At 36.4% G+C, this 22,937-nt stretch overlaps 3 protein-coding genes across 4 annotated transcripts; all 3 read right to left on the reverse strand.

The window, feature by feature from the left end:
* Positions 1 to 2,068: 2,068 nt before the first annotated feature.
* On the reverse strand, positions 2,069 to 3,872 carry LOC109173494 (polyadenylate-binding protein 6-like). The gene is made up of 4 exons (XM_019322732.1): positions 3,644 to 3,872; positions 3,122 to 3,443; positions 2,386 to 2,648; positions 2,069 to 2,262 (listed from the first exon to the last, which is right to left on the reverse strand). Exons 1-4 carry the CDS (start codon positions 3,870 to 3,872, stop codon positions 2,069 to 2,071), a joined length of 1,008 nt encoding a protein of 335 aa, XP_019178277.1.
* A 1,308-nt stretch (positions 3,873 to 5,180) lies between these two features.
* LOC109173718 (tetraspanin-18-like) lies at positions 5,181 to 17,725 on the reverse strand. 2 transcript variants are annotated; one of them, XM_019323006.1, is made up of 6 exons: positions 17,243 to 17,725; positions 16,986 to 17,085; positions 16,142 to 16,222; positions 15,927 to 16,031; positions 15,508 to 15,708; positions 5,181 to 5,559 (listed from the first exon to the last, which is right to left on the reverse strand). In XM_019323006.1, exons 1-6 carry the CDS (start codon positions 17,536 to 17,538, stop codon positions 5,515 to 5,517), a joined length of 828 nt encoding a protein of 275 aa, XP_019178551.1. In that variant the 5' UTR covers positions 17,539 to 17,725; the 3' UTR covers positions 5,181 to 5,514. The 2 variants fall into 2 exon arrangements, with proteins under 2 accessions (XP_019178551.1, XP_019178550.1); XM_019323005.1 differs by lacking the exon at positions 5,181 to 5,559 and adding an exon at positions 14,519 to 14,890.
* Positions 17,726 to 18,080: 355 nt separating this feature from the next.
* Positions 18,081 to 22,007, reverse strand: LOC109173495. The gene is made up of 3 exons (XM_019322733.1): positions 20,305 to 22,007; positions 18,903 to 20,214; positions 18,081 to 18,638 (listed from the first exon to the last, which is right to left on the reverse strand). Exons 1-3 carry the CDS (start codon positions 22,005 to 22,007, stop codon positions 18,081 to 18,083), a joined length of 3,573 nt encoding a protein of 1,190 aa, XP_019178278.1.
* Between the last annotated feature and the right edge of the window lie 930 nt (positions 22,008 to 22,937).

Below are 22,937 nucleotides of genomic sequence, written 5' to 3' on the forward strand. Positions count from 1 at the left end.
CACGGCATAACAATCGTGTAACTCAACTAGGCTTTAATGTCAAGCTCAAACTCAACCCCAAATCTTCTTTTCCCACCATCATTTTGTTTTCTCAGAATACCACCGAAATCTCACTCAGCCTGGTTCAATTCTTGAAAGACAGACACAGATGGTTGTAGCAGATGCAGAGGGTATATGTGAAAATCTTGAAAACAGAAAGAGGATGGAGGAGAGTTGAAGAGCAATGGAAGAAAGGTGGTCGGGGTGAGGAGGTTGGTCTGGATACGTATTTGCAAGAAGAAGAAGAAAGCAATTAAAAAAATGACTATACTACCCCTCTACTTAACGCCACCTTAACTGATATTTAACGAAAGGACCGTTGCCGGAACAAATATAAAAGTCAAGTATTTTTTTTTTGTCAAAATAAACAATCGATGACCAATTTAAAAAAAGAGCAATAATTTGAGGACCATTGCTGAAATTAACTCTTAATTATATGATTATCCGTATTAACTTTCCGTTAATATTATTATATCTTCTCCGATAATCGCTAGGATTTTACTCCGCCCGTTGCGCACCCAAATTCTGGACAGTTTTACCGCCAGCCTATATGGATTCTCTTCCGCCACTTCCACCGTGATTCCGCTGCCACCAAATCCTTCTTTCGAACATTAACATCACGAATCTCCGCCATGTATTCTTCTACATTATTGCGATTATCTGCCTTCAGTTCCAACATATAAAAAACATCCACACATTGCGCAAATGTTAAAATTCACAGAGTCCCTTTGGTGGAGATCTCGACACTGATCTGCGTCGATGGGAAATCCGTCTGGTATGTATTAAATCTTTGAATAGAATTATGGATTTAATGTATTTGTAATTCATAGAATTAGCTTGCTTAATGCTGGTTTTTTAGTGGGACAAGTGAATTCATGAAGTTCCTGAACTGAGATTGGGCCTTTTATAGTTTTTTTTGATCGTTTTGTGAAGTTAACTGTAATTCTCCTTTTTTTTTTTTTCTTTATTTTTGTGTTCGACAGCTTCTGAACTGAAAGAGATGTGGTTTTTGTAAATTAACCCCTTTTGTAATTTTCTTCTTGAATGAACAGATCTTATGAAATATTCATTTTTAATTTTTTCTTTATATATGATAATTTGTCTCAAAAGAACTTTAGTTTTCTTTTGCTTAAGATACTGCTCGCTTTCTACCAACTCTAATCTCTTACAATTATCTAAAATTTGATTAGAACTATTGTATTGGCCGATCTTATTGATTTCTAACTTTTAAGTGGGAGAACTCTCTCTTGGCAAATGTTCCTGAGATATAACAAATGAGAAATCTCAATATTGTATCTAATTTTGAGTGGTGATGCACATTTGTAGAAGATTATATTTTTAATTTGGTAAATATTAAGTGCACTTTTAGTTATGCATCATTAGAAGATGGCGATTACTCTTTTTTTTTTTTTTTTTTTTTTTAATTTCCCTTGAAATAAAATGTGGTCATTTATTTGATTATAAGTTATTTTCTTGTGGCAATAAAAAAGAAGATGTACAAGTAATGAAGATGAAGAGAATGATAATGCTACTCAAAGAGAATTAAAAAGACTTAGATAAATTTAAATCAAATGTAGTTTTATTTACACTATTATTTTTAGACGTTTTTACAAAGTTGCAAACAATGCAATTATTTTATTGACAATTATAATCAATATTGACTATATTATCTTGCATTCATAAACTTAAAATTACCTATTTAAATACTTAAATTCAACATTCAATTATCTATGCATTAACAATTGCAATATAATCTTGCATTGATATACTTTAAAGTATTTATTCAAAAATAAACAATGACGTTATCTCATTCGCGCAATACGCGTGAAAACAAGTATAAGTAATAAACTTGAATTCGAACCTCTTGATTTTTGTCCAATCAAATGTTAAAAGGAAAAAAAAAAAAAAATCACAAGACATGAATTTGTAACTTTAATTGTAATATGTGTTTCATCACAATTAAAAGTTTAAGTTTTTTTTTTTTTTTTTTTTTTAATACTACAGACTCCGTTACAATGTAGTATTGTAACTACTTTCTCAACTTGAAGGTTGACAAAAAGTCAATACCGCCTCCACTGAGGCTTGGACGTACAACCTCCCATATGGGGGAGCGATTTGATTCCACTAGACTACAAGACATCTCCTCACGTGTGTCGTTCATTCTCAAAAGTATTTCCCTTTCGGCCTTCTTTAGTGCCCTTCCAACAAACAACTTCTTTGATCCTGGGATTGATGACAAAGAAATTAATTACATTAGCATAAACAATCAAATTCGAGGCATAAGAAATACTACATAATAATAAGCAACAAAGCATGCATTCATGCATGTATGTACGTAGCAAGTACCTATTAGTTGACCATTAAGAGCTTCAACCGCCATCTTAGCATCTTCATCCGAATCAAAGTTAACAAACCCAAAGCCTCTTGAATTCCCTTCTTCATCCCTCATAATCACAACATTATTGACATTTCCATATCTTGAGAATTTATCTCTTAAGAGATCCTCAGTCATATTGCAACCAAAGTTTTTCACATATAGATTAGTGAATTTTTGCTCTTTAAATGCATCCTTCACCCTCTCTTCTTTCTTCTTAAATATGGACACATATCTAAAAGATTTGATGGGAATGTAATAAACATTAGAAAAATTAAAGAAACACAATAATAGAGTAAATAACAGAACTTACAACATGCTCAAAGAAATTAAAAGACGTAAGATGCAGATCAGATAGATTAGCAAACAACAGAAATAACAAACAATTCCGATAGATTAGCAAACAACAGAAATAACAAACAATTTAAACTGATTAGCTAGTTAGATTGTTTGATTGAAACAATAATTTGAACCCAAAATCTACAAGCTGAAAGGTCAGGTTTTAAATTCTAAATTCAGAAATATATATATATAATATAAAGAAAGAATTGATGGGAAACCACATATTAAAAATCTATAAGCTCAATGGGTTGACCCATTAAGACACGAAACTGGCCTAACAATTCCGAAACACGTTAAGACTAAACACGAATCAATTATTTTCGTGTCAATAATTGGCATGAACTAAAAAGGGAGTAGGCAACTTACAACTTCTTCCCTTGAAACACTGCTCCATGGAGGGAAGTGATAGCAGAATTGGCAGAATTGTGTGTTTCAAACTGAACATATCCAAAACATTTGCTCTTTCCGTTTTCGTCCTCGGCGACTTTACAGGACAGTATTTTGCCATATTTGCTAAACATGTTCTCTAATTGAGTACTGGTGATAGAAAGAGCAAGGTTCTTCACAAAAACATTCCCAATCTCGGATTTTCTTACTATTGATTCCTTATGCTCCTTATGCCACCACATAATCCTCATTGGCTTTCCTCTCAGGGTTGTATGGTTTAAGCATGCCAGAGCCTTCATAGCTGATCATAAAAAATATATATATAAATAATTATTTGCGAATTATAATCATTCAATCAAGTTATAAAAATATATGATAACTTCATGTAGGACTTTTTTTTTTTTTTTTTTTTTACATGCCCCCGCATATAAAATAATAGGACCGAACCTAAGATTAAACGTAAATATATATAAACAGTAGAAAAGTGGTATAGTTTGTTACCATGAGAGACATAGAAGAAGTTGACAAAAGCAAAGCAAAGAGATTTCCCAGACACGGCATCTCTGCGAATCCCCAAGGAATCCAACGGGCCAATCATAGAAAATGCAGCCTCAAGGTCCGCTGCAGTGGTTTCCCGATGAAGATCACCCACGTAGAGAGTATGCCCCCACAAAGTTTCTGACATCCCTAACGTCAGCCAAAGTGGTGGCACCTCTGGGAGCTCCGGCATCGTATTGGTTAGGAATTAACTAACAAAAGAGTTTTTAATTAAAAGAGTGAAGTGGGAGAGAGAGTTTTTGCTTCTTAGAGATAGAGAGGCAAGTGATTAATCCTAGGAGTTTGAAAGAGATTATTTATAAAGGTTTATAGAGGTATTCTTAATGGATTAGGAATACCTAATACCAATAGACTTGGGAATAGCTATTCCCATTGCAAAAAGGAATAGAGTACATTTTGCATGTGTTCGCTGTTATCATTCGTTGCCTCTTCCATCATTTGTAAGTAAGATTTTTCACCGTAAGATTGTTTTTCATCGATCCGTTTCTGAACTTGGATTTTTCATTTCAACAAGAAGTTTTTTTTTTTTTTTAAATTTTTATTACAAAGGAAGGGGAATACCCATACAAACTACGCCTACAACGAGACTCAAAACCTAGACCTCCGACATAGGAGAGCAAGTCAATACCAATGGACCACAAGCCATATGGTACCTATTTTTCATTTTAATTGATTTTAGAAATTAAAATTCGAGGTGTAATTTTAATAAATCACAGTACTTTGTGTGTGTGATCACATTACCCACATATAAGAAAATTATTAATTTCTTAATGTGACTATGCTAAATATCCTTATAATTACACTCCCTACATCGGATGTGTTGTCTGATTATTATTATTATTATTATTTGATACATAGATTCCTTATTAACCAAATGGGTTTGAGCAAACTTTAAAACGTATAATATATTAAACTAATCTTCTTAATTAGGAGGACCAAAATTCACTTTGACCGATCAAAATTGAGGGTGAACTTTACTCAAAATATTATCTCAAAATGACCACTTAAAATGTTATTTGTTGTTAATTTTTCCAATAGATTGAAATATTAAGGTGCGTATATTTAAAACTTAAAGTGCGTCACTTTTTTAATTTAAGGTGCTTGGATTTATAACTTTGAAAATCAATTTGAGATCATTGCAGTGACGTGACTATAGAATCTTCAGAGGCTTTAGAATTGAATACAGACTATAGTCTTCAGATGCTATAAAATTAAATCTTGTAGGTCCTTTTTTTTTTTTTTTCTTCATTTGAGTTATTGATCTAGATTTGATCTAGACTCAGATTTCAACCCATCTTTCACTGCTTCCCACCTGCTCTCTTCCATTACTTTAAATATCTAACTGTTTTAAAATTTGAATAGTAGTTCATATACAAATTACCCAACAATTATATGTTAATATATTTTGATATTAAGATTAATATATTATCTAATTAATTCAAAAAAATAAATATCGTTTTTCAAGCAGAAATCACAATGGTGGTAGAACTATAAAAATACAAATATTACTTAAAACTCCAATTCCACAATGCCAAACACTGAAATACCAACAATATAATGCACACTCGACTACTTACACAACACAAACCTTTGCTATTCAGGATTCACCTATTCCTTCTTAGGTCAGCTTTACTTCTAACGATGATCATACCTGTCTTGGACCCGAAATTATCAACAACCTTTCTGCTGACATATTTACAGTCTATATACTGGCTTACACAACAAGAGAAAGAATAAATAAAGAATTACACGCAGTAGAATACCGTCACTTGTCACCTTCTCTGATCTGATCATTACTGTGTGGTCTAGGCAACTCATGTGTATTGGTTGGATGTACTGTGCTCGCGGTTGAATCCATACTGCAAAACAAAATTGGGAACAAACAGAAGCGAGTTAAGAAACCAATGGAGAATGCCCTGCTTACGATACTTAGAAACTTCATTGACAAACTATCGAAACAACATGAATGCTAAAGGCTAAAGCATAAATATTGATGAAAATATGTTTCTTTCCAGTCCTTTTTTGGACCATGTACTCTAAATTGAGTGTGTTGATAGACATCTCACAGCCATCACATCCCGTTACAAACTATAATACCATAACACAACCATTTTTGAGGAAAAGGTATCAACTATGGGTGAGAACCTTGACATGGCTCCTTGCCTCCTCCTAAGCCCCAACCTAACCGTATCCAAGGCACTAGTATTTTGTAGAATATTGAAAAGCAAGAAGAAGAAATATGAGTCGCTCTCTTAATGGAACATGTATTAGTGGTGTGCAATTTAATCTCTAATATTTTTTTTCCCGATCTTCATATATCATTCATGATGGATTAAACAAGAGGCAGATCAAGAAAAAAGCCCAGGACAAGTTCAAGACTTCAACTCCACTCTTTCTATTTAGACAACCACACTAGCCTGAGTGGTAGAAAGAAGTGTCAATGAGATGCTGATGTTTTACACTATGTAGGAGGATCAATACCTTAAACCTCATCCTTGAACTCCATACGTCAGAATGCCATGCACTGCCCTCGCCCTTTGCCAGCCCAGGTGTTTGGCTTACACAGGGATCAAGCAATGGCTCCCAGGTTCTTTCTCTAGCATCATTACCTCCCTCAATATCATTGTCAACTTGCTGGTTGACCAATGCTCTGAGGATTATTGCAAGAAACAATGTTGAAGCCTGAAAAAATGTATAAATAATACAAGAGTAGCACGTATCATATCACAGATCATACATTGAACAAAGAGCATATAGGAGGTATGCAGCAATGATATACAATACTAATATGCAAACACATAAATAAAGAAACAAATAACATAACCAACAGAGAACTGAAAATATTGGTAGCCAATGTAGACCGTTACATGCCTGAACTATGATGACCACAATGCCAATCCACTTACAAACATCCACATTATCTTCAATGAAGTTGCGTAAGCTATCAATTTCTCCAGTTGGATCAAGTGGCAGATCCTAGAATTGTATGGTAAGAAGTATATAAGCAAGGATATACAAAACTTCGACAAGCAAGTATGAAGACATTTCTATAAAGATTTGTAGCAAGTATGAAGACATTTCTATAAAGATTTGTAGCAAGTATGAAGACATTTCTATAAAGATTTGTAGCAAGTATGAATAAACAAATACCGCTTCCCAGTGGTGATCAAGTGCAATGAAGGCCACCAAACTTGCTTCCAACAGAACAAACACTGTCATAAGTAGAGAATACTGCCAGTTTCATTAGGTCAAGGATAGCAAGAATAAAAGAAGGGCACTAGTAATCATCCAGTGAAGTCCTTTTTTTTGTTCTGAATGTTGAAAAAGGTGCAACAGATATAACTAAAGAAGAAAGAAATAAAAGAGAAAAGGAATAACTACTGAAAATGGGGAAAACTTTTCAAAATTCTTTACAAAGTTTGACTTCTCTTTTGTAATTTTTCATGTATTTTTGATTAATGGAATAAGTTCACCTTAGCTCTAATACTCAGTATGATATAAGCACGAAGCATCTGTTTCCTTTTCTTTTCCTCGTGTCTTGTTTTTATTTGTACCAAAATCAAATGGACTTAAATAAAAACATATTCCCAGATGACCATGTGCCAGTAATTCTTCTGATAGACAAAACCAATATGCTATAACCTATAAAACTGATCTCTTCACTTGAATAGACACGTATCAAAAAAAACGTTAGCACAACCTAAAAAATCCCTGATTTTCATATATAATCAAACTTTCAACTTTTATTTGGAAATGCAAAGAAAGAACACCACATCTACGACTAAAGTACTAGTGATGAATTCTCATGTAAGTTTTAATTTGAAGAACGACTAGAAAGAGTGTTCCAGAGATCGATAATTCAATTAGTCCTATTTGCAGTGAGACAAGCTACTGCTATTGGAAAGGAAGAGCAGAGCAGCGTGGTGTCACAACTACTATAGTGGAAAGTTTGTAAGGCAAAGGCTACTTCTATAGTTATGATTATCAAAGGATACACAGCAAAGACAACAGCCATTGATTGCTTCAGCCCCAACATGGCCGATGAATGAGATACAGCACAACAGCGCACCAAATCCCATAAATGCATATATGAACCTGTCAAGGTAAACACAAACAGAAATAAACAAATAAATGCTGAAGCACAGAAGCAGGGCATCATACCACAATATCTTGACATAAAAAAATCTCCATCCATCATTAATAACACTCTGAAATTCATAAATAATTGAAACAGAGAACGAAAAATAATACCAAGGGGCGGGGAGCGAATGGGAGTTGATGTTGATCCCATCTCCGACACCAGAAAATACAGAATTGATGGAAGCGATGCCATCGGAAACCCTAACCGAGTCGAAATTCGCCAATTGAGCTACCGGAAAATGCGGACGGGGAAGATGAAGGAGGAGGAGCAGCTGCGACGTGGTGCTGCCATTGCTCGAGCATGTAAGCTGAATATACGATGATGGAGATGCCGACGAAAGCCTGTAGAAAATTCAGGAATTTCAAGCAATTTGTAGGACTCTTATCTATCGTACTAGCATTTTGTAAGCGCGCGAAAATTTATGCACAGTATTAAAACCTTAATAAATATAAGTAATTAAAATTATAATTCGAATTATATATACACAAATAATATATGTATGGGAAAATGACATTTTTTCTCCCTGAATTATATATCGATAGTATTTTTTTTTCCTAAATTATTGAAGTGGCTGTATTTCCCCTAAATGTTAAATGGACATATTTACCCTTAAACTAAATATTTAATTTATTTTTTTCTCCAACAAATTATGACCATAATTTGGTTCAAACTAAACAAACACTATAGCAACCAAACCGAAATATTCCAATTACAATTTATAATCGAAATTCGATATTTAGAGTTTATTAAAATCGTGAACCGGAACGGACGATTCATGTTCCGAACTGAAAAAATAAAATACATTTATTGTTGAATTTAGATTATTTTAAAATAAAAAATAAAATTTTAAAATAAAGACAGTTCAAAACCGCGAATCAGATCCGGAACCGCCGGTTCACGGTTCAAGATTCAATTTTTTTGATACATAATTTTAATAAATTGACATTTAAATATTGGGTTCTAGATTTGAATTATAACCGTAAACTATTAATTCGATTGCTTTAGTATCCGGTTCAATTCAAATCGAACCGTGGTCTCCTTACGTATATGCAATAATTTGTTGGAGTAGTAAAATAAATAAAATGTTTACTTTAAGGGTATAAATGTCAATTTAATATATCAGGGTGAAAAAACACCACTTTTAGAATAATTGAGGGGGCTAATGTGCTTACCTAAATAATTGAGGGGGGAAAAGTGCTATAAGTATATAACTCAGGAGTAAAAAGTGTAATTTTCCTTATATGTATTTTATACACACATATATAATTTACCATTAAAATAATTTAAGAATAAAAAAAAATAGGCTAAAGTGTCATCTCGAACTATGAACTATATTCAATTCTTCATGCCACACCACGAACTTTCATAACTGCTATTTCGATCCACAAACCATTAATATTTTTTCGCCTAGAATTTTTTACAGGTTACCAGGTTACTATGATGACATGTCACATGTTATTAAGCTGATTTAGACTTCTTTTTAAGTCAACCCCATAGAATCGTTGACTGCAACAGGCCCTTTGCGATGGGTGCAATATACCGTTATGAACTACAAAATCAAACAATTCCTTCCATGTAAATGAACTCTCTCTTGTAATTCATTGTCTCCCTCCATCCACAAGCCATCTTGCAATTTATGCATATATATAACTTTCTATCTATAGGAGCGAAGTGAATCTCAAATACTTGTTGAATTCAGCAGCCTGCTTTGAACCGCGATTCTTAAGCATAGTGGACTGGCATGTCTATTATGATGGGATGTTCTTGGGCGTATACACCTTTTTCATTTTCATGTATATAAGTAGATAATTCCCATCATATAAGATTATTTCGCGACTTCCCGATACACCAGCACGTTGATATGCATTTTAGCTTGATGTCCAGAGAGCTTTGCTTCATTACATGCAATCATGCATATGAGAGCCAGAAGGCCAGAAGGTTTCAAAGGGAGTGGTGGTGATCAGCCCAGAGGTTTCCACAAGCTCACGCCAAATTCTTTTTACTGAACTACATTCCAAAAATAGATGAATTGTAGTTTCTGGATGCATACCGCATAACGGCATGATGAGTTCTTATAAATTAAATTTTAAATAAAATGGTGTGTGTTTTTATTAAAGTTTGACTCAAACCAGCGGGAGGAGTTGCAGTATAATGGAGAGGGCCGAGGGGTTAAGTTGTTGTTTTTATGGTGGTTTCAGGTTGTCCACTCTTCCGGATGGCAGGCACTCTGGTGAGTAGAATAACATTTTACGTCAATAGAGCTGAGTTGTTAAACGACCGGGCACTGCACGACTACCAACTCTCCTATCACTCTGAAGTGGATGGGAGCTTTAAGCCATTGCCAGCGACTACAATGACCTCATTCGGATCCTCCGGGAATATGAACAGTTCGAAGAAGCTTCCTATAATGGTGTTGTCGCAATGTGAGAGGAAGAAGTTTCGGTGGAGGTGAACCCGTCGGAAAACGTAGGGGAGTTGAGGAAAGAGCTTGAGAGATCGAAGGAGCTCCGGGACGATGGGCAAGGTATTAGAAGAAAGAAAAAAAGTCCATGTCAACATAGATTACCTGCAACCTGTAAAATATTCTAGACGAAAAAAATTTAATGGTTTATGGATCCAAATAACACTTATAAAAGTTTAGGGTGTGGCATGAAAAATTCAATATAGTTTATGATGCGGGATGACACTTTAGCCAAAAAAATATGATAATAGATACATGTGTATGTTAATAATGATGGAGTCATTAATGTTAGAATTAAAAAGTAACAGAGTTATAAAGGTGTAAACGTAGTTTTGTCTAACAAAATATAGTAAGAACAATTTTATCTAATAACATTGAAGTGTACAACATTTAAAAGAAAATTTATACATTTATTAGCATACAAAAGTGAGACATAAATCAAGAATATAAAATTGATTGAGACCTATTATGTTTTTAGATATATAATAATTTAATAAGAGTTAATAAAGTTATGCATATATCGGAACTAAAAAATGTTGGTGTAATTGTTTATTGATACGAATGGTTCGCATTATTTTGATTTTAGTATTTTTATTATTTTTTCTACATTACCCTCTATTATATTATATATCATTTACTTTTTCTAAATACTTCCGTATTGAAATATTCCGTTAACTATTTATTATTTCTAAGTTTTTTCTTACTCCTTTATTTCGATATATGCAAGGTCTTAGATTTAATTGCATCCTAATCAGAGTTGCATAATGGTTGAGCATATACTATGAGCATTCAAAGTTGAACATCAAAGATTACAATTGAAAATCATTTTCTTGCAATTTTTTTAAAACAAATCTAGATTTTTTTTTTTAATAAACGGAAGACATTTAATTCCCAATATATTCTACAAACAACACGTAAGTGAGGTATCTAAACGACATTGATTCATTTTAACAAAAAGATTTTCTTTTTGAATTTTTTAAAAACTCATATTATTTATCTATTTATTATTTTAATTGATTTTCAAATGATGATCCGAGACGTAACTTTATAGTAAATCACAGTAATTATTATTATTATTATTATTATATATATATATATATATATATATAAAAGTAATTAATAAACTTGAATTCGAACCTCTTGATTTCTGTCCTAATCAAATGTTAAAAGAAAAAAAAAATATCACAAGACATGAATTTTTCAACTTTAAATGAAATATTTTTAATTAATTTTTTTTTTTTTTTGAGTACTATCTATTACAATGTAGTATTGTAACTACTTTCTCAAGTTGAAGGTAGACAAAAAGTCAATACCACCTCCACTCAAACGCACAACCTCCCACATAGGGGAGCAACTTGGTGCCACTACACTAGAAGACATCTCTTCATGTGTGTTGTCATTTCTCAAAAGTATTTCCCTTTCGGCCTTCTTTAGTGCTCGCCCAACAAACAACTTCTTTGATCCTGGGATACATGACAAAGAAATTAATTACATTAGCATACAATCAAATTCAAGGCATAAAAAAATACTACATAATATTAAGCATCAAAGCATGCATTCATGCATGTATGTACATAATTACCTATTAGTTGACCATTAAGTGCTTCAACCGCCTTCCTAGCATCTTCATCCGAATCAAAGTTGACAAATCCAAAACCTCTTGAATTCCCTTCTTCATCCCTCATAATCACAGCATTATTGACCTTCCCATATCTGGAGAATTTCTCTCTTAGAAGATCCTCGGTCATATTGCAATCGAAATTTTTAACATAAAGATTAGTAAATTTTTGCTCTTTAAATGCATCCATCACCCTCTCTTCTTTCTTCTTAAATATGGACACATATCTGAAAGATTTGATGAAAATGTAATAAAACATCAGGAAAATTAAAAAAACACGAGAATAGAAGAAATAACAAAACTTACACCATGCTCAAAGAAATTAAAAGACGTATAATGCAGATCAGATAGATTAGCAAACAAAAGAAATAACAAACAATTTAAATCAATTAGCTTGTTAGATTGTGAACCTAAAATCTACAAGCTGAAAGGACAGGTTTTAAATTCTAAATTCAGAAACATATATATAATATAAAGTAGAGCCGCCAAATGTAAATTATAAAAATTATTAAAATAAATAAATGTTACACTAGTAAATTTATACATTAAATAATATGTCTTGTTAACTTGATTATATTACTAGGATTAGTATATATATATATATATATATACATATATATATATATATATATATATATATATAAACTGTAAACTGTAACCAAAAGTATACTATATATATATATATATATATATATATATATATATATATATATATATATATATATTTGTATTTATTTATTTTAATATATTAATACAAATTATACTTATTATATTGTTTATATTAATTTTAATTTAAACTTAAAATTTTTGAAATTTGTTGGGCTCCCACCAAGGCCCGCGGGGCAGGCCAATCTCCCTTTGGCCCGTATTTTGGCGGGCTTTTTAGCCCGTCCCGCCGGCATGTTTCAACAGCTCTAATATAAAGAAAGAATTGATGGGAAAGCACATATTAAAAATCTATAAGCTCGGGTTGGCCCGTTAAGACACGAAACTGGCCTAACAGTTCCGAAACATGTTAAGACTAAACACTAATCAGTTATTTTTATGTCAATAATTGGCATGTACTAAAAAGTGAGTAGGAAACTTACAACTTCTTTCCTTGAAACACTGCTCCATGGAGGGAAGTGATAGCAGAATTGGCAGAATTGTGTGTTTCAAACTGAACATATCCAAAACATTTGCTCCTTCCGTTTTCGTCCTCGGCGACTTTGCAAGACAGTATTTTGCCATATTTGCTAAACATGTTCTCTAATTGAGCACTGTTGATAGAAAGAGCAAGGTTCTTCACAAAAACATTACCAATCCCAGATTTTCTTACTATTGATTCCTTATGCTCCTTGTGCCACCACATAATCCTCATTGGCTTTCCTCTCAGGGTTGTATGGTTTAAGCATGCCAGAGCCTTCATAGCTGATCATAAAAATATATATATATATATAAATAATTATTTGTGAATTATAATCATTCAACCAATTTATAAAAATATATGATAACTTCATATTGAACGTTTTTTTTTTTTTATTTTACATGCCCCCGCATATAAAATAATAGGACCGAACTTAAGATTAAGCGCAAATATATATAAACAGTAGAAAAGTGGTACAGTTTATTACCATGAGAGACATAGCAGAAGTTGACAAAAGCAAAGCAAAGAGATTTCCCAGACACAGCATCTCTGCGAATCCCCAAGGAATCCAACGAGCCAATCACCGAAAATGCGGCCTCAAGGTCCGCTGTAGTGGTTTCCCGATGAAGATCACCCACGTAGAGAGTATGCCCCCACAAAGTTTCTGACATCCCTAATAGCCAAAGTGGTGGCACCTCTGGGAGCTCCGGCATCGTATTGGTTAGGAATTAACTAACAAAAGAGTTTTTAATTAAGAGAGTGAAGTGAGAGAGAACTTTTGCTTCTTAGAGAAAGAGAGCCAAGTGATTAATTTTAGGAGTTTGAAAGATTATTTATAAATGTTTGTAGAGATATTCTTGATGGATTAGAAATATCTAATACTAATTTGTTTGGGAATAAGTATTCCCATGGCAAAGAGGAATAGCACATTTCGTATCATTTTCTTCCCTTTATCTTTTTTAACCTTTAGTATTTAATCTTTCGGATTTTGAATGGACCAATTATCATACTCATTCTTTACGTAATACTGTTAGTTTTACCTTTTAATTGTTAATTTTAATTTCTAGGCTCGTATCAGAACTGCATCCAATCCCCAATGTTAGATTGGCACGCGAGGGCTCTTAATTTTAATTTCTATCATCTCTTCATCGATTTAAGGAAGCTCGTATCAGATCTGCATCCAATCCCCCATGTTAGATTGGCACGTGAGGATCTCGTTACTAAAAGGCATCCAGTATACAGGTTGTCAACATTCATTCTTTGCTAAAATCGGTTTAATGTTCCCCATTAGGCAATAACATAAAAATTTTTATGCAGTATTGTTTACATCTTGGCATCTGTATTTTGTTTTTTTTTTTTTTTGGATATTTTCAGGATTTTTATCGTGCAACACAGTGTTGACATCTGTATCTGATCTGCATTTTACGTCTTTTGTTTGAGAATGCAAACCGAGGCTAAAACAACGCGTAGGGTGAGAACTATAAAAATACAAATATTACTTAAAACTCCAATTCCACAATGCCAAACACTGAAATACCAACAATATAATGCACACTCAACTACTTACACAACACAAACCTTTGCTATTCAGGATTCACCTATTCCTTCTTACATCAGCTTTACTTCTAACGATTACCATACCTGTCTTGGACCCGAAATTATCAACAACCTTTCTGCTGACATATTTACAGTCTATATACTGGTTTACACAACAAGAGAAAGAATAAATAAAGAATTACACGCAGTAGAATACCGTCACTTGTCACCTTCTCTGATCCTTACTGTGTGGTCTAGGCAACTCATGTGTATTGGTTAGATGTACTGTGCTCGCGGTTGAATCCATACTGCAAAACAAAATTGGGAACAAACCGAAGTGAGTTAAGAAACCAATGGAGAATGCCCTGCTTACGATACTTAGAAACTTCGCTGCCAAACTATCGAAAGAACATGAATGGTAAAGGCAAAAGCATAAATATTGTTGAGAATATGTTTCTTTCCAGTCCTTTTTTGGACCATGTACTCTAAATTGAGTGTGTTGATAGACATCTCACAACCATAAGTCCATAACACAACCATTTTTGAGGAAAAGGTATCAACTATGGGTGATAATGTTGACATGGCTCCTTGCCTCCTCCTAAGCCCCAACCTAACCACATCCAAGGCACTAGTATTTCGTAGAACATTGCAAAGCAAGAAGAAGAAATATGAGTCGTTCTCTTAAAGGAACATGAATTAGTGATGTGCAATTTAATCTCTAATATTTTTTACCCATCTTCATATATCATTCAAGATGGATTAAACAAGAGGCAGATCAACAAACAAGCCCAACGCAAGTGGCCAGGACAAGTTCAAGACTTCAACTCCACTCTTTCAATTTAGACAACCACACTAGCCTGAGTGGTAGAAAGAAGTGTCAATGAGATGCTGATGTTTTACACTATGTAGGAAGGAGGATCAATACCTTAAACCTCATCCTTGAACTCCATACGTCAGAATGCCATGCACTGCCATCGCCCTTTGCCACCCCAGGTGTTTGGCTTACACAGGGATCAAGCAATGGCTCCCAGGTTCTTTCTCTAGCATCATTACCTCCCTCAATATCATTGTCAACTTGCTGGTTGACCAATGCTCTGAGGATTATTGCAAGAAACAATGTTGAAGCCTGGAAAAATGTATAAATAATACAAGAGTAGCATGTATCATATCACAGATCATACATTGAACAAAGAGCATATAGGACTATAGGAGGTATGCAGCAATGATATACAATACTGATATGCAAACACTATATAAATAAAGAAACAAATAACATAACCAACAGAGAGAGCATAGCTCAGAAAGAGCTGAAAATATTGGTAGCCAATGTAGACCGTTACATGCCTGAACTATGATGACCACAATGCCAATCCACTTACAAACATCCACATTATCTTCAATGAAGTTGCGTAAGCTATCAAGTTCTCCAGTTGGATCAGGTGGCAGATCCTAGAATTGTATGGTAAGAAGTATATAAGCAAGGATATACAAAACTTCAACAAGCAAGTATGAAAAGACATTTCTATAAAGATTTGTAGCAAGTATGAATAAACAAATACCGCTTCCCAGTGGTGATCAAGTGCAATGAAGGCCACCAAACTTGCTTCCAACAGAACAAACACTGTCATAAGTAGAGAATACTGCCAGTTTCATTAGGTCAAGGATAGCAAGACTAAAAGAAGGGCACTAATAATCATCCAGTGAAGTCCTTTTTTTGTTCTGAATGTTGAAAAAGATGCAACAGATATAACTAAAGAAGAAACAAATAAAAGAGAAAAGGAATAACTACTGAAAACGGGGAAAACTTTTCAAAATTCTTTACACAGTTTGACTTCTCTTTTGTAATTTTTCATGTATTTTAGATTAAAGGAATAAGTTCACCTTAGCTCTAATACTTAGTATGATATAAGCAAGAAGTATCTGTTTCCTTTTCTTTTCCTTGTTTCTTATTTTTATTTGTACCAAAATCAAATGGACATAAATAAAAACATATTCCCAGATGACCATGTGCCAGTAATTCTTCTGATAGACAAAACCAATATGCTATAACCTATAAAACTAATCTCTTCACTTGAATAGACACGTATCAAAAAAAACGTTAGCACAACCAAAAAAATCCCTGATTTTCATATATAATCAAACTTTCAACTTTTATTTGGAAATGCAAAGAAAGAACACCACATCTACGACTAAAGTACTAGTGATGAATTCTCATGTAAGTTTTAATTTGAAGAACGACTAGAAAGAGTGTTCCAGAGATCGATAATTCAATTAGTCCTATTTGCAGTGAGACAAGCTACTGCTATTGGAAAGGAAGAGCAGAGCAGCGTGGTGTCACAACTACTATAGTGGAAAGTTTGTAAGGCAAAGGCTACTTCTATAGTTATGATTATCAAAGGATACACAGCAAAGACAACAGCCATTGATTGCTTCAGCCCCAACATGGCCGATGAATGAGATACAGCACAACAGCGCACCAAATCCCATAAATGCATATATGAACCTGTCAAGGTAAACACAAACAGAAATAAACAAATAAATGCTGAAGCACAGAAGCAGGGCATCATACCACAATATCTTGACTTAAAAAAAATCTCCATCCCTCATTAATATCACTCTGGAATTCATAAATAATTGAAACAGGGAACAAAAAATAATACCAAGGGGCGGGGAGCGAATGGGAGTTGATGTTGATCCCATCTCCGACACCAGAAAATGCAGAATTGATGGAAGCGATGCCATCGGAAACCCTAACCGAGTCGAAATTCGCCAATTGAGCTACCGCAAAATGCGCGGACGGGGAAGATGAAGGAAGAGGAGCAGCTGCGACGTGGTGCTGCCATTGCTCGAGCATGTAAGCTGAATATACGATGATGGATATGCCGACGAAAGCCTGTAGAAAATTCAGGAATTTCAAGACGAATGCCAGGAAGGCGTGGCAACATGGCGTTGCCATTGCGTTGAACAATTCTTCTTCTTCTTCTTCGTCTTCTCGGGATTGACTTATCTGAAAGGCGAAGTACGGTTATGGTGAAGCTAGGTTTCTGGGAAAGCCAGATTTTGTGTGCTCCTGTGGACGATGATGATTCGTCAATGGGCAATGATTGAATTGAATATTACTCCGTATTTGAATTTCAATATAATAATTAGTTGTGATTCTGTAGGCAACGACACATTTAAGAGTTGTCACCAGTGAGGCATGTTTAAGACTCAACTATATTAGTTTTTTTTTTTTTTTTTTGAGTAATTTTACATTGGATTCTCAATTTTTACTCTATTTTCAATATGGCATATCTGATTACTTTTTTTTTTTTAATTGTATTAATAAATCAAAGCAGTAATAGAGTCAGGAGGGATAGAATCCCAATACATAGAATGATCATGAATAAAAGTTAGAGAAGCTAGAGTATAAGCATGTAAATTTTTTTTTTTGAAATATGGCGTACCAGTATATTAATTCAGAAATTGAATGATAGAGTCAGGAGGGATTAAATCCCATTACATAGAATGTTCCTGATCATAGGCTAAACTAGCAAGAGTATGCGCATGTAAATTTAAAGTTCTCGGAACAAAACTAAGCGAACAGTGAACAAAACTACTAATAGCTATCCTGCACTGCTCAATCACAATTCCAACATAAGATAAGTTCAGTGTAGTAACTGCATGAACCGCATTCCTTAAGACAAGACAATCCGTAAGAATATCCACCTCGTTCTCGTTTCGGTCTTTAAGCCAAGACAAGGCTTCCTTGCATGCTAGTGCTTCTGCCATAAGAGGGGTTAAACACCCCGGGAGCTTTCCGTTTGCCGCTGCTTTGAACAAACCATTCGGATCAAGTAAGACCGCCCCATAGGTTGCCTTTCCAGTTCTCGGATCGTATCCGGCGTCGACGTGGCACGTCGGTCGCCCGGCTACCACTGCCTGCACCACGCCGGCCAGTGCCGCCACTGGACGAGAATGGAGTGCCGTGTAGCTCGCCTCCCTCGCCGCTGCACGGCGCCACACCACCTCCGGCCTCCGTACCGCATGTTCCCAGACCGCCTCGTTTCTGGCCATCTATAAAAAATAGAGGACCCCCACAACGCGTCTGACTTGTTCGCCTGTGAGCATATCCATAACAGTCATAAGCCAGTTCGGGAAAGACGTAGAAAAAACATTCATAATAGGCAATCCCGAAATATTCCATACGGCTCTAGAATAATCACATAAAACTAATGAGTGCATAACATTCTCATTTGTAAGACCACACAACATGCATGTTGGGTTCACATCTACCCTCTTTATAATCAAATTTGTTGTGGTTGGGAGTATATCACACACCGCTCTCCATATAAAAATTTTCCACTTGGGTGGGACTTTCAACTTCCACAACGTAATCCATCTATCAAACTCTCCCAAAGTGTGATTAAACTCCCCCATTAGACGCCTATAAGCATCCTTTACAGTGTAGCAACCATTCGGGTCATTATGCCAATACCATGTGTCTTTATAGTCTGGGCTCACAGGTATTTTCAAAATACGATCCACATCCTCAGGTTCAAATAGATCCGTTAAAATATGGGGATCCCATGTTTTTGTTTGCTGATCTATTAAACCTGCCACAACTGCATCCCTTAATGGTTCAGGCATCACTGTTTGAACAAGTGGACTAGGATTATCCTGCAACCACGGATGACCCCATATCAAAGTTTCCTGGCCATTTCCAATTCTCCTGCGGACGTGGGCAATAACAAAATCATGAGCAGCCATAATACTTCGCCAACAAAAACAGGGATTATTTCCCACCGTTGCATCAACAAAAGAAGTTTTAGGGTAATATCTTGCTTTATATATTCGTGCTGCCAGAGATCCCGGATTTGTTAAGAAACGCCATGCCTGTTTACCCAACATCGCAAGATTAAAATTCCTTAGATCTTTAAACTCCAATCCACCAAACTTTTTAGGGATACACAATTTATTCCATGCTTTCCAGTGGATTCCTCTGTTTGGCCCTTTCCCCCACCAATACCTATTCATGGCCCTTTGTATTGACTCGCAAACTGATTCAGGGAGCAAAAAAACACTCATTGAAAATGTGGGCATAGACTGAACCACACTTTTCAAGAGCACTTCTTTACCAGCCTGTGATAACAATTTCTTGTTCCACGAGAAAACTCTTTGTCTGATTTTATCTTCTACATAAGAGAAAACAACCATTTTATTTCTCCCTATAAAAGAGGGTAGCCCCAGATATTTTCCAAAGTTCCTCGCCCGTTCCACGCCCAGACAGTCCGCTACTTCCTTTCTCATTTGTTCCCCAGTATTCTTACTGTAGCATATATTAGACTTATGATAGTTTACCAACTGACCAGATAACTCCACATACCTTTCCAAACACTGCTTGACCACCATAGCTTCCTGGACATTTGCTTTAAAGAAAAACAAACTATCATCAGCAAAAAAGAGGTGTGATATTGGGGGGGCTCCCCTAGCCACTCTACAACCGTGAATAGATCCTACTGCCTGCTCCTTTTGTAAAAGCATGGATAAACCTTCAGCACAAATAATAAATAAGAAAGGTGAAAGTGGATCTCCCTGTCTGAGACCCCTTGTTGGTTGCACCTGGCCTCCACTCACGCCATTCACCATAACACTGTATGATACAGTGGTAACACATGTCATTATCAGCTTAATCCACCTTTCATCAAAACCCATTACCTCCAACATCCTTTTCAAGAATGGCCACTCCATTCTATCATAGGTTTTCGCCATATCCAGTTTAAGCGCTCCCCACCCAGCCATTCCACATTGTTTACGATTCAAAAAGTGGCCCACCTCCGCCGCCACAAGTATATTATCCGTTATAAGCCTACCTGGGATGAAGACACTCTGAGATTCTGAGATTAGATCCCCCAACATAGGTTTCAACCTGTTGGCAATCATTTTTGCCATAATCCTATACAAGACATTGCTCAGGGCAAAAAGCCTCAAATCCGCCACAGTTGTAGGATCATTCTTTTTCGGGATCAAAACAATATTGGTAGCATTCAAATCACTCGGAATTTCGCCTGAATTCAAACAATTAACAACAAAAGCAGACACATCCTCTCCAACTATATCCCAAAAACGCTGATAAAATCCCGGATTCATTCCATCCGGTCCCGGTGCCTTGTCAGGATACATGGCAAATATAGCAGTTTTGACCTCGGCCACATCATAGGGACACAACAATGCCTCATTCTGTTCAGTCGTCACACGGGGCCCAAACTCATCAAATAAAGGGTCCTCACACACAGGATTACTAGTAGCAAAAATTATACTGAAATAGTTGATTACTACATTATTCATATCCTGTCCCTCCACCCATACCCCATTCTCATTCAACAGCTTAGAAATAAAATTCTTTTTCTTTCTAGCAGAAGCATACCTGTGATAATACTTCGTATTCGCATCTGCGCCACGAAGCCAATCCTGCTTCGCTCTCTGCCTCCAAAAGACATCCTCCTGGGCTTCTAACTGGGAGATCTGATTATTCAACAGCTGGAGCTGAGCCAAAGATGCCGGATCCCTCCTACCACGGATCCGCCCCTGCTCCTTGCGGAGTCGCCGGATATGCTCTCCAAACTTATGAAAATGGTCATCGCCCCAGCGCATTAGTCTATCCCCACATCGTTGCTGACAATTCAACCACCCCTCTGTCCTCCCCCCTTGCCAGGCAGTTTCCACCACTTCTCTACACCCCTCATCCAGCAGCCATGCCATTTCAAACCTGAAACTCCTCGGAACCCTTCTTCCTCCCCTTCTTCGTGCATTCATATCAAGAAACAGAGCTGAATGATCCGAGTTACTAGTAATTATGTTCTCCACACCCGCCCCTCCATGCACATCACACCACTCCATCGTTGCCATCACCTTATCTAATCTCTCATCCAACCATTGATCCGTTCCACTATATTTCTCCCATGTGAACTGATATCCCCTCATAGGCAACTGATGCAATCCACACTCATCCACAGCTTCACTAAAACCCCGGAGAAAGTTATCTGGATGTGGATTGGTTCCCCTTTTCTCATGCTGGAATAAGAGATCATTAAAATCTCCTATTACAACCCACGGAAGCAGAGATTTCTCTATCAATGATTTCAGCAACTCCCATGATTCTCGCCTTTGACTACTCTTAGGGAAGCCATAGAAACACGTCATACGCCATGTCTCACCTGATGACATACGGACCTCAATATCCACATGGTTTTTCGAATAGCCTAGAAGTGTAGCTGTATTATTCTTCTTCCACAACAAAGCCAGTCCCCCACCATTCCTCACATTATCCACATAAAACAAACCTTCAAAACCTATCCTGACACGGAGCCTCTCCGCATGATCTCGTTTCACCATTGTTTCCATTAGAAATACAAAATCAGGCTTCTTACCGGACACAAGGTCCATAATCTCTCGAACTGTACGTGGATTGCCCAAGCCACGACAGTTCCAACTTATCGTACTCATGATGATGGGCGGGACTGGGCTCCAGTTCCCGCCGGTCGCAAGTTTTTTGACACATCGGTCATAGCCACATCCTCTCCTTCACCCCCAGCCCCTCGGCGGCGCTTGACACTTGCCACAACTCCCTCCACCCTCTCCCCAACCCCCATACTACCCTCCCTTAACTCCCCCTCTTCCCGCCCCCCTGCACCGCCGCCTTCCACACCCTCCCCCACCTCCTCCCTCACCCTAGGTTTCGGTTTCCCCCCAACCGGCACTAGCCAATTTTCCCCCACCGCCCTTGGCGCTCCCCTACTTCCTCCCGCCCGTAACCCTACAAACGGGTGTATCTCAACTGGTGTCGGCCTCTCACGTGCTTTCAGACAGAACATGTGAACATGACCCAACATCCCACAAAACGAACAGTGTTTGTGCAGACGTTCATACCGAAAAGTTATCCAACTTACCGACTTATCTCGTTTCACCAACTTCATGCCACGCCTCAACGGCTTCCCTACCACAATAGACACACGAATTCGGTATAACGTGAGCCATGGTGCCCCCGCGAACCTCTCATCATGCTTCACAAACTTGCCTATAAAGTTCCCAGCCTGCTCAAGTACTGTATCCGACGTATATCCCATCGGCAATCCATGCAACTGAACCCACATATCAATTGAATTCAGCTCCACCTCCCCCAGCACCGCTCCGGCCACCACCTCCCGACATACCAAGGTATTATTCTCGAAACCCCATGGACCCCCATCCAAGACGTAATCTATGTCCATCTTATGATAAAAGACAAACAAGAAAAGTCCCGGTTGAATCTCCGTAACCTGCACCCCCCTCACCGGTTGCCATACGGATGCCATAACCTGCTTCGTGAACTCCAAT

Source organism: Ipomoea nil, unplaced genomic scaffold (assembly GCF_001879475.1).
Source record: "Ipomoea nil cultivar Tokyo-kokei standard unplaced genomic scaffold, Asagao_1.1 scaffold0482, whole genome shotgun sequence".
In the NCBI taxonomy this organism is placed as follows: Eukaryota; Viridiplantae; Streptophyta; class Magnoliopsida; order Solanales; family Convolvulaceae; genus Ipomoea; species Ipomoea nil.